Genomic DNA, 12,329 nt, shown 5'->3' with positions numbered 1-12,329 from the left:
AGACATATATACATACTTTTTTTTATATATGTATATATAGTATATTTGCAATATATGTTAGACTATACCTGCATCATATGAAGGAGTGTGCAAAAGAGCTGGTATTAAAGAAATCAAAAAAATTGAAGAAAGCTGGACTTCCAAGCTGGCATGATTACAAAGCAGCATGGGGTGAGAACAGATCTCTCAAGTTAGGAGGAGGAAGGAGAATTGATGGTCTGCAGGTCAGACAGGGAGATAAGATCTTGCGAGGTGGAAGACGTGGTGCTTCAGCGCACAACCCCATTAGCAGCAAGGAGTGCAAGGAGGTGGAGGGAAAGTACCAGGGCTAAGCCTGTGCGAACGGCTCTAAAGGAAAGAGGAAAGTTAATGATAAGTTTTTGGCCAAGTGGTAGGGTAAAAGGCAAACTGTTTAGCTGAGATATSTTTAGAAAGAGAAGAAACCCAGGCAAAGGGGAGCAACTATTTGAAATTGTACGTGGTGAATGAATTAGAAATAGCAAGAGAAAGTTAAGAAGAGTTCATACCAAACATCACAGCGAAAAGGTTCTTGACTAGGAAATACATTTGACTGAGAAATAAACTCGGGAACGGGAAGTGGAAGAAGCCCCATCATTTGATATATTTGTAACAAGAGCAGACAAAGCTCTAGAAAGCGCGCTGTAGGGAACAGTCTTTTTTTGGCAGGGAGCGAGACTCGGGTGATGTTTTAGCTTCTTTCCGTCTCTAGCTCTGTTGACAAACTTATTAATTGGTGAGAATACCAGCAAGCCGTGGAATACATTTTGGAGAATTTTCATCACTGACATACCAAATAGAAAAAGCAACCTGAGTAAAATTTGCAGTTTCATGTAAGATAGTTGGGCAGAAAGACGTTATTGCTGTATTTTAATATCCCTTTTGCTGTACAGTACTTGAAGTGCCAGCTAGGTATAGCTTGCCAATTTTTATTCTGAAGTCCTRCTTTTCTATGGTAAGAGTATGATTTAGAGGAGATGAAATCTGTCCAACGTATTAGATTGTAACAAGAAAAGGACTTCAGCACATATCAATGTTGTAGTTGCGTTTCCTATTAAATCCCTTTAGCCAGACTTTGGAGTGTGGGCAGCTTTCTGAACTGTACAGCACCAGCTAGAGATTTTTTTAAGAAGAAAGATTAATTGTTGGGAATCAGTGAAAAAAATCTACAAATTAAACTGCCCTACATTATACTATCTAAATACTGCAGATTCACTGTATATCATCATTGCTCATAGTTTACAATAGTGCAATAATTCTTAACCAGCTCCTCTCCCTGTCCCTGTGAGACATTTTGGTGGGAGAGGAACTGTGTTTTCCCTACGCTTGGTCCCTTATTCATGTTCTCCCTCTCTCAGCTTGGCCGCAAACCACCAGAAGGTGCAAAAGTAGCTTTCATGCCCAAGGGCAGCTTTTTTATCCCATCCACTTGATTTTTCAGGCTCTTTGCCCAGACTGGCTCCACTGCCATGTTCTCCTCTTCCCTCCCCAGCACGGCTTGAAGGCAGAAGAAAGCAACAGGGAGGGCTTTGTGTTTCCTTGGTGTGCAACCGCTTTCGCTCCCAACAAAGAACAGCTGGCGAGCTGCGTAGAAAGAGGACTTGCCCTTTCTTCGGCTCCGGTGCCTGGGAGCAAGCACTCTCTGACTAGTGATGAATTGCAAATCCGGAGCAAGTTTACCAATATTGCCCTGAGAAGGCCCGGGGAGCCCTGGCTTCCCTTGCCAGCATCACCAGCGKGACTGAGAGGCCACACTGTGCCAGGGTCTGGTGAGCCCTGTGCTCTGCCTCTTTACTCTGCCATCGTTTGCTAGTGATGCTGCGCACCAGAGAGGGAAAGGGAAGGAGTTTTCAATCACGTCTGCTGTCTGTGTTTGTCAGTGGAAAAATGTAAATCTCTTGGGGGAGGAGCGGGAACAATTGAATTATTTTATGATGAGGCGCAGTAAAACTCATTTTAAAAATTATTGCATAATGTCCATAATTTATTCCCAGAAATAGTCCCAGTAGAGCTAATAAGACTATTATGCACTTAGAATTAAGTATGCACATAGGAGTTGGTAACATCAGAATCTAATGTTGTACTTCTATTCTTTAAAATCTCTTTGTGGAAAAATATCTTTCTTTTCTTTATCATTTCAGAGTTGTTTGTTAGAGGTTTAACAGCATGTTCCCAAATGTATTGTGAGCTTTGCAGGAACAGGCCGAAACTTCTTTTAAATGGAGTCTAAGGCTTTGAGCACTAACAGGGCAGAAAACCYAAAGGAAATGTAATGTTTCCTATTTTTAGTGTCCTGAGGTGACAATTCTATAGGGATGTAAGGAGGAAAGCACACAGTGGGAGAAGAATTTTAACAGAATCAGAAACTGAGAAATTGCACCTTCTGGATCTTCATGTGCTCAAAAATCAGATGCACTTAGAGGACATAGATGGAGAAAGGAACTAGAAAAATATGCTGGTAGTAATAACTAGGTGGGAGGTGAGCACAAATGCTGAAAGAAAAGAGGAGAGAGGTAGTCAAATTTATGAAATTTGATTCATTTCCAATAGTCACTTCTTTGACTGTTAAATGTATAGCTTTATTATATGTAATTTCTACTAGGCTTGGAACTTAGCAACGCTTCTTTGAGGCATGTCTTAATAACAGGAAGGGAGCAAAGGCCAGTAGGATTTCCAGAAAACTGGACAACTCTGACGTACTCCTCTGCTGCCCCAGGATTTTTTTGCTACTGTTACCAAAAAAGAATTCTTTTTAACCCACATCTCTCATTCAAATGAAGCATTTCCTGACCTCCGTTACACCATCTTTCTTACCACTACMTGTTACTGAGGTTTTGAAATTGTCCCTGTTTTACAATTAAATGTATTTGACAAATGTTTGTAAATAGTAGATGGGGTAACTCTGTCTATTAAAGGAGATACTAAGTGTTCTAGATGATGAATAGTTTCTCTGCAAAGAACAGCTACCTGTCTGCAAATGGATGTCCAAAGATCACAGAGGTCAGTTGTTTGGAAGAGCTCAGTTAAATGCATTTTCTATTTCTACACCAATATGGATTTTATAGAACAAAAATATATGTAAAAAGGTAGAAATATAGGCATTAAACTAACAACTGTTCTTTTGCAATACATAGTATTTTCAGTACGCATGGAGTTACTTTTTAAAGCATTTACTGCACCCTCTTAAATGCCTATGATTTGGCTTGCCATTTGAACAGCACTGCAAGAGCGGTGTCTGCAGACATACCCTGACAGAGCAGCACTAAGTTAGCCGTGCGCATGTTCCTCAGCGTGACGCTCGTGTGGCCTGTGTCCCTCGGGTGAACAGGGCAGGCAGATGTTTCAGCTTCACTGCCGTTGCTGGCGGTGCCCTACTGCTCTTTAGCTGCTGGAAAGCTCAGCAGAAACCTTCGTACTAAACGGGTGCGTGTGGAGGAGTGGGTGCCTGCAACACCACGGAGGCTTTAGAGAACGTTACAGTATAAAACAAGAACAGGACAAAATTCAAGGTAACRCACAGGTGGAAATTAGCACTTCAGGCTCTGTGCGGAGTTTTACRGCAGTCAAATGAACATTACAAGGTGGTTCCTGGTATGCACCGTGCATGAAAGCAGCTCGGGCTGCAGCTGTCTAAGCGTAGTTGCTGCCTGTAATGCCCCTTGGAGGGCACTTGACATCCATTTCTTCTCAGAAGGACTTGGACAAGTAGTCTGAAATTGCTGGGTATTTGTGTTGTCTCTCTCTTGCTGTTAGTGCAGAGAAACTGCTCATTGATCCGCAGTGCCTCCAGGCTCAGCCCTGCCCAGTCCATCAAGGCTGAGAGACTCCCCAGAAGTCCAGAGGAAGCACTATTCAGTGTTCCTGCCTTGACCCCGACAGTCTCTGCTTTTATAGATGACTTTTGGAGCACAGAAATAATAAAAAAAAGAGATCTTTTTCTATCTTCTTTACCTTTAGGGGCTGAAATTGCCAAAGCTTTGCTCCTCTCCAGAGACCTTTAGCTGAGGTTTGTCTGCGTCTCATCCCTCCTTTCCCAAACTGTCTACTCTGTCTATAAAAAAAATCAAAAACCTCAATACAGTCCCAAAAAAGATCTGTCATGACTGATCCCAGTTATGCCTTCCTGTGCCCCCTTTTGCACCAGTATTTCACCTTTATCTTTCTACAGAGCTGTTTTTTGACTATATCTCAGTTGTTTTGCTTTCTAATCGCATAGCTGCCTAAATCCTAGTGCTGGCACAAGGGAGGCACTGGAATCCCACAGCTGAAGGAAAGAAAGGGGTAAGAAGAGCACTTTTGATGGGAGTACAGATTTGGGTTGGTTAAGCGGATTATGAAAATATGCCAGTAGTGGGCAGTTTAAGGTTTGCATGGGTTGTTAGAGCTTTTAAGTTATCTTCCTTAGGGTACAAGAATAGCTATATGTTGCCAAAAATTTCTTCAGCAACTATTAGCTGAGCTCATCCGATCTTTTAGGACTTTACCGTCTCTGTCATTCTAGCCAGCTGACTGTTTTTCAAAGGTTAAATGACGAAATTCCTTCCAGATCGTTGTGCCTTTGAAGGAGAGCTGCCATTTCTGTTCCTGTAGTGGGAAAGTGCGGTATCTTACAAAGGAAGTGAAAGGACCAAAAAGTCACCCTCAGAGCAGGGGTCTGACACCAATARTAATCACATTTTTCATTTAATGATTGTTTTGGGCTGATTAAATTGTTTATCAAGCACTGTTCYCTGAAAATAATTAAAATGTTGCAAATGCAGTTTTCAAGCTGGGGCCTGAATATGAACTGTGTAGATATGATTTTGATTTTAACTATTAGCTCATTAACTATTACTCATGGAATGCGGTTGCTCACTCAGCTCACATGCTCTTGTTTCTTTGCCCTGACATTTGTGATGTTCTTGTGGGAAATCAGTATTTTAAATCCCTTTTGTTGTGAATAAATTTGTGCATGGACTTCTCTTTACAAAGTCTATCAAAAATAAATAAAAGGCAGCAAATACATTTGAAGAATTTAATATTTAAGAAAATGTTCACACACATCTTTTCTTCATTATTTTCCCAGCCATAAGTCTTGACTAAGATTAAATACTGGGCCTGATTATGTTCTACAGGATATAAGCTTCATCTGTTCCAAAAATAACATTCAGCTCTGCAACTATTAACCTTTCCTTTTAGAAATAAATGCTAATAAAAAGCAAATAAATGCAACCATGTATTATGYGTATTCTTTTTACATATGTTTTACAGAGTTCGTTTAGTAGAAAGAGGATCTCCACATAGTTTGCCCCTCATGGAGTCAGGAAAAGTAAGTACTGAAAGAAGATTTGAAACATCCTTTATGGTAAATATTTTCTGTAAATTTCCATTTGTGTTCATTTTTGAAGTAAATGTAGTGTTCAGAAAGGCTTTATCAATCATGCAAACTGAAAACCTGTCTTCTTTCCTGGTGGAGTTACAGCACAATGGCAGTATTACTGATTTATTGACGCTCTCCCAAAAGCTATGCCTCCTTCTCTTATGCAGGAATCATTTCCCACTAGTAAGAAGGAATTTCATCCTCCTCACCTCAGTCTTGAAAAGAACAACACATGTACCATTCRTAAAGGCAGTTTTATCCATGTCTTATCTATGCCTCCATTATCCATCCATCTCCATTGAGGACTGAACTGTTTGCCAACATTTTACTCATAGGCTGCTGACCATCTGCAGAGGGGATGTTTTGGGGGGCAGCGTCTTTGTGGGGCGGGTTGTGAGGACCGTGGAYGGGCCCTCAGAGACCTGGGAGGACTTCCCAGCTCTGCCACTGGCCGTCTGCATGCCCATGGGGCAGTGACGGAGCACCACTGCTGCACGCGCTCTGCCTTCAGGACAAGGAGGTCCTGCAGCTACTGTGCCAAGCCACCGAGGCAGTCCCAGCTCACTGACTGCCCTTGACGCTGTGAATACTCATCTACAGCTTCCTGATTTTATCTCTGCAAACAGTCATGGTCATAGGATGCTCCCTTTTCTACTCCAGGGTTTACGTCTGCCCACCTCTGTACTGTTTGAAAGGCCAGTGCATGAAGTCACTGGCAAGAGCCAACTTCTTAAAAGATTTCATGGTGTCCTTGGCTTTTTGTTTCAGGCCAAAGTTTCACGTGGATAGGGGGTTTTCTGTAAACCATTTCTTCTAGTATGTGCTATTGGAGAGACTTGAAGTCTTTTGATAGGGTTTTATAGTGTAGGTGAACATTTGATTTCTGAGGAATTTTTAATGATAGCGCACCTTTTACAAAGAACTTTTGTAGCATTTCCCAAGTATCTCAGAATTTATTACATTTATTGACTGTTTTAATTTTTTATATGTCTACTTTAGTTTTTTAAGGATATCTACTAGTTTCTTATGAAGGTTTGGGAGGAAGAAGAATCAGCATACGATTCCATAAGTAGATATCATTTGCTTTCTCACTGTCTCRTTTTTTACTTCAACAGATCCTCCCAGGAGTACGTATCATTATTGCTAACCCAGAAACAAAGGGACCCTTAGGAGATTCTCATCTTGGTGAGGTGAGTCCTGAAAACTTACCTTTGTATACTCTGAACTAAATTACTGGGATAAAGTCATCCTCATGTAAGTTTAATGTATGTATGTTTCCCATAACACGTATTATTAAATGCCAGGTTAACAAAATTGTAAGTGATACAGACCTCTATAATGTATAAAGTTACAGCAAGATATTTATATCACTATTAAGATTTTTATTGACATACTTGATAAATACTGATAATAGCTCGAGTTTATATAAAATTTTTTWAAAAATCTGCTTTTTCCAGCTACATTTTCTACTTGATGCTTGACTAATTCTGATGAAAACTTACATGAAAAAATAACTGTATTGATTAGTCTAATTTCAGCTAGATGGGGTTCTAATGTTATTCTCTTTATAATCATTGTGCTTCAATGCACTAAAGTATTCTCATTAACTGAGATGAGCAAGGCTATCTATTTTTCCAATTTATTTTATGTTTCGAAAGAGAAAAAAAAGCTTAAAATGTTTATTCTCAGGGAGCAATTAAAGATCTAACTAACAAAATAAAGAATTTGCTTAGTCATAATTAAAATTACAGTCTAATCTGTGAGATTTGTTTGTAAGATTTCATTACTATGAAACTGTAAATGTTTCCATGATGCCTTAAATTAGATGAAATGAATCCTTCTGTATCAGTGAAATTACCCCGGCCTCCCCCGCCAAGTAATTTCACCCCTATTTTTTATGTTGTAAACAACCCCACCACCACTACTGCTGCAGAAGGTGTCTCTCTGGTTGGTATTCATAGGGGATGCCCTGCTGGGGTAAATGCACTGATCCTAGAGTGGGGCACTAGGGAAAGAGTGCTGTGGTCTATGGGCTCTGCTGGAAATTGCCATAACCCGAGCAGCCCTCAGAGCTAGCCAAGCCATTGGAGGAGTCTGTGCAGCCTTAGGGCAGCCTGAGGCCGAAGGCCACGGTGAAGGTGTCCCTGCTTGCACGCAGTTGTGAAGCCAGTGTCCCCTTCCAAGAAGCACCACTCTGACCTGCACTCTGACTTCGGGGGGGGGTGTGTGTTAAATTTGGGTCTCAGCTGTGCCTGAAACTGGGTCAGTAACTGTTTCAGAAACAGTGTTAAAAGGTATTATAATATTATCTACTATGACTAAAAATATTTGCATCAAGAATTTTCAATAATGCTTCATTCGGAAACCTACTTTAATTAATACCAGTATAATTGCTTTTAACTTAGATATGGGTTCACAGCACTCACAATGCCAGTGGGTATTTTACCATATATGGAGATGAATCTTTGCAATCAGATCATTTTAATTCAAGACTCAGCTTTGGAGACACACAGACTATTTGGGCTCGAACTGGCTATCTGGGCTTCCTGAGAAGAACAGAACTTACAGATGCAAACGGAGGTAAGAGGTTTCTTGTCATCTGCCCAAGGTCTGTGCACATAATTTGGACAGCGCTAGCAAAGCTGTGGGTTGTTTTGAGGCTGGCACACTGTGTCTCTTAGCCTGCACTCTCAGATATGTTCATTCTGTAAAGACTGTACACCTCCAAAAAATCCTTTGTTACAACAATCAGAAAATAACCCAATGGGTAAGTTTTGCCTGCTGAAACTCTTAGTTGCTTTCCCCTTGCCATAACATAGGTGCTTGTGTTTTCTATATGGACTATAAATCCCCTCAACCGGTGATTTTTTGACACTGTTAATATGCCCAGTGTATAAGCATGAAAAATATTAAATATTTTTAAAATATCATAGTTTCTCTCTTTCTTGCTGTCAGATCTGCAGTAATACATTCATATGTATGCAAAAAGCCTTGTTGTGAATCTAAGCCCTGTCCTTCCTGTGAAGACCACCTTCTTGGATAATTCCTGTCTTATAAAGTTATTAATAGAAGCTGTCCATTTCTTGAATTCCTCTGTCATTAAAACTGCAGGGGAAGGTTGCCAACATCTTATACAAGCAGTAGTCTGCAAAAGAAGCTACAGAGTATTTGGTTTTCAGTCAGGGACCTACAGGACCTCGCTTTTTGTTTTTATGACATTTCTTATCTTGTGTACACATGTAAGCAAACAAGTGCTGCCGGGCACACAACGTCAGTGAAAGTCTCTGCTTGGGAAAATGTTCACACGAACACACTTGGGAAAACTTCACTGTTATTTTTGCAGAACACAGTGTCATGAGCAGAGGCTGGCATAGGTGGTAGCCAAGGTTGTTGGCAAAGTGTTGTTTCCAGTGATGCTGCAGCCGCTTACAGGAGTGATCCCAGAGCCACTGTGTCAGTGCAATTAGAATAGAAGCTACTCAGCCACAGAGTGAATTCATCAAATCTGAAAGCATTTTAGTAATTGCTCTGGATTACAACTGCTGTCTATGTCCTTTTGTTAACATCTTCCTGAAGAGATTTAATTTCAGTTGTGTAGGCTTTTCTCATTCCATAATGATACCCCAGCCTTGGGAAAATACAGGATTCTTTGAGGATATCAAAACTTTAGTGTCCAGATGGCTTAAATCTTCCCCTGGCAAAGAGCTGCTAAGCCTCTGTTGTCTTCCCATTTTTAGCTTCCTGTTGAGAAAATTCTCTGTCCTGTATTACTGGTTGAGGTAGTCTTGCCGTTGCATTGCTACCATGCAACTATCTGAATTAATGTAAACTGCCAGTTATCTGCTCTTACGTCTATTAGTGAATATTATTTCCTTCATGGATGACATAAAGTAGTTTATTATTGGCCTAGTATCTTTTTAAAAGTCTCCTTTCAGCCTCATTTATTTCTTAAGTCAATAAGAATTCATACTCTAAGAGAATTATTCTTCCATGCTTGCCATTTGTCTTAATGAGCATTTTRACATCTAGTACAGCGTACTTATTTCTAGTTTATAGATAAACACCTTTGTGGCCTTAAGCATCAGTGTTGAAATTCTCAAAGCTACTACAAGAGCATATTTTGAAGTATTAGGGTCAAGTCTATCCTTTCTCCTTGAACACAAAAAGAGAGAAACAAGGGAGTCTGTTGGCTACTTAGGGAGCCTTAAAAAGAGGAGAGGAGTTTGTTCAGCATCCGCTCTTGAGGGAGACAGGAATTTGTCTGACTCTCTTTGGATAAATACATCTGTCTTTCTCTTCTTCAAATCAGAGCAGTGTTCTGTGTTCCTGTCTTCTGCTTTCTGCTGTGCATTGCGTTGCATTGCAGTAATGCAGAATGTTCATTCGTTTGGAAATCACTTTGGGGTTTCAGAAGTTCAAGGATAATTTATAAATGTTATATTTACTTTATTTATTTATTCGTGTGAACATTTTTGTAATTTCATATACTGGCGAATAAAATCATTATTTTTTTGCCTTACAACTAGAACGCCATGATGCACTTTATGTTGTGGGTGCATTAGATGAAGCCATGGAGTTACGAGGGATGAGATATCATCCGATCGATATTGAGACCTCCGTAATTAGAGCACACAAGAGCATCACAGAATGGTAAGGATTATATAACAGTGCAGCTCTTGTATAATGCTGAAGTATCTATAATGTCTGGGGGTTTGCTTGGGTGTTGCAATTGATCCAGGAAATGGTCTGTCAGGATATTCATAGAATTTATAACTTAGCTGTAAATACGTCTTTAGGTTGAAACTTCTCACACCCAGATTTAATCAGGAAGGACTGTTTTCTGTTAAGATCATTCTGTATGTTTCTTTTTTTGTGTTTTTAAGTATGCATGAAGGATTAAGGTTTTAATTAGACAGAGCCAAGCAGCTCCCAGGTAAGTCAGTAGTTACTCCTTGGAGTTTTAGACTTATGTTCTAATCAGAACAAACAAACTGGCATAAGCGCAAGCTTTAAGAGCCTTATTAGAAAGAGCAAGCAAGCAAACATTAAAAATAAATGAACACACTAATAAACTTTATTAGTGAACACACTGTTACTTTCAAATTGGTTATTAATAAATCAAGAAGTGATCAAGGTCACAATGGAAACTGAATCAGTAAACCAATAGGTTAATAACGGTGTTGTCTTAATCAATGTATCACATCATCAAATGCACACAGCAAGTAATCATTTCTTGAAGCTGACAAAGGAACAAATTGCTTTTCATTATTCTTGCATCAGAAGACTGAATCAGTTAGTTGTTTTGTTTTGATCTAACCCCAGCTCAGCTCCTTTCCCTTCAGCCAAAAAATACACTGTCTCAACAGTCAGAGCAACTTAGCTAGTATGAGATGTGACCTCCATTTTTCTTTTCAGTCCTGGCTAAGGTGCAACCTGGAGCAGTAAACTTAACAATGAAGCACAGAGACCATACTGGTTTCTTTAGTCAAAACTCCTTGCTTTTTTCTTAAATATCTATTACAATTAAGGCCATTAATTGCTTGGCTGACTGTAACTGAGGTTCTGTCTTGTTGCAGCCTCCATAGAGCATCAGCATAGCTGGTAAGGTGTCATCTCTGCCAAGCCAGGCATTAGACAGGGTGGAGGATACTCAAGTCCTCATGTAGACCAGTACAAACACTCTAAGGATACTGTGAAATTCTCCTTTAAAACCTGTCAGATCAATATCAGCAGTGGATGAAGTCTTCAGATCAAGCTATTTAGAGACAACTCTTATAAGACAGCCACAGATTTTAAGGTGAAACATGTAGCAGGACTGCAGACAAGGAAATTCATAAATTCCTGTGTTCAGCAGTACCTGTTTGTCACAGATTTATATGTCCTCAGAGTGTGGGCTCATGAGCAGTAAGTAGCTATATCACACTACAGAAATGGTCATCACTGGTTTCAGTGGCCAAAAATTATGTTTCTTTTCTCAAGAAAGACTACCGAGTGCTTATTGGGGATCTTTCCATCCTTCCCTTATCATGGAAATCCTGAGTGGGATAGTGACAACTACAAAGGGTTGGGGTAAGCTGGGGTAAGAGAAGGGCCATTGGATTTCCACAAGGAGGTAAATATACATGCAGATACCTCTCAGTGCCTTAACCCTGCCCGGTATTTGGATGATAATGTACAGGCACATATGCGGAGAGAGGTTTCAGAAAACGTTATGTCATACTATTACCACCTCTTGCCCAAAGACATAGCCAAAATTGAAGGTCTTTAGGGTTGTTATCACCAGTAAGAGAAATTGCTGATGAATGTTCTCTGAGACATTCTCGGAGATGTTTCTCTGATGTGGTCCTTGCAGAAAATGGACACGCACTAGTGCAGACCAACAGCATCTGTTTTGCTCACAGTTCCCAACCTCTTCCTAACCAGTGATCTGCCTAATGGTCCTCTTCAGCCACCATCGTTGAGTTTTTATTCACAGTGCTTGTCTTGACTGTCCTTGATTTTTCTCAATTTCTGTTTCAACTTCTTCTAGGTCTTCCACTTGTCTTTGGCAAACACCCCGTGAATAATAGCCAGTAAAACCTCTCTTTTCATATATACCATGTACATGCCTTTATTTGGGATGGTGGCATAAGTCTCTGTTTTTGTTGGAGGCCACTGTTGTTTCAGTTATGAAGATCCATTAGGGATTTAACTGCATTGATATCTGTTGCAAGCAAAAAGTACCGGGTACATCCAGTCGATAGATTCTAAAAATAGCCTCAACTTCAAAGAAACACATGTTCATTTTGAGACATATAACTCAGTTAAGGGAAACAGTGACTTGTTGACTGGATATATGATCCTGCTGTGCAACTTCTGTTCTTGAGCAGAATGACCTAAGGGTCATTTAAAATTATTCTTTTCTCTTGGCAATTTTTAGCTGCATAAAATCGGCAGCCCTCTAACTCTGGAC

General features: G+C 40.1%; 1 protein-coding gene across 1 annotated transcript in view; it reads left to right on the top strand.

Annotated features, from left to right (window-relative positions):
- The window catches only part of DIP2C (disco interacting protein 2 homolog C), a 328,359-nt gene that overhangs the window by 313,751 nt on the left and 2,279 nt on the right, over positions 1–12,329 (top strand). The window contains exons 34-37 of the mRNA XM_026069254.1: positions 5,269–5,326; positions 6,493–6,567; positions 7,783–7,957; positions 9,904–10,027. Coding sequence (XP_025925039.1) covers positions 5,269–5,326; positions 6,493–6,567; positions 7,783–7,957; positions 9,904–10,027 — 432 coding nt within the window. The remainder of the gene's footprint in view (positions 1–5,268; positions 5,327–6,492; positions 6,568–7,782; positions 7,958–9,903; positions 10,028–12,329) is intronic.

Source organism: Apteryx rowi, unplaced genomic scaffold (assembly GCF_003343035.1).
Source record: "Apteryx rowi isolate R43461 unplaced genomic scaffold, aptRow1 scaffold_29, whole genome shotgun sequence".
NCBI lineage: Eukaryota > Metazoa > Chordata > Aves > Apterygiformes > Apterygidae > Apteryx > Apteryx rowi.
This window is presented reverse-complemented; position numbering and strand designations above follow the sequence as displayed.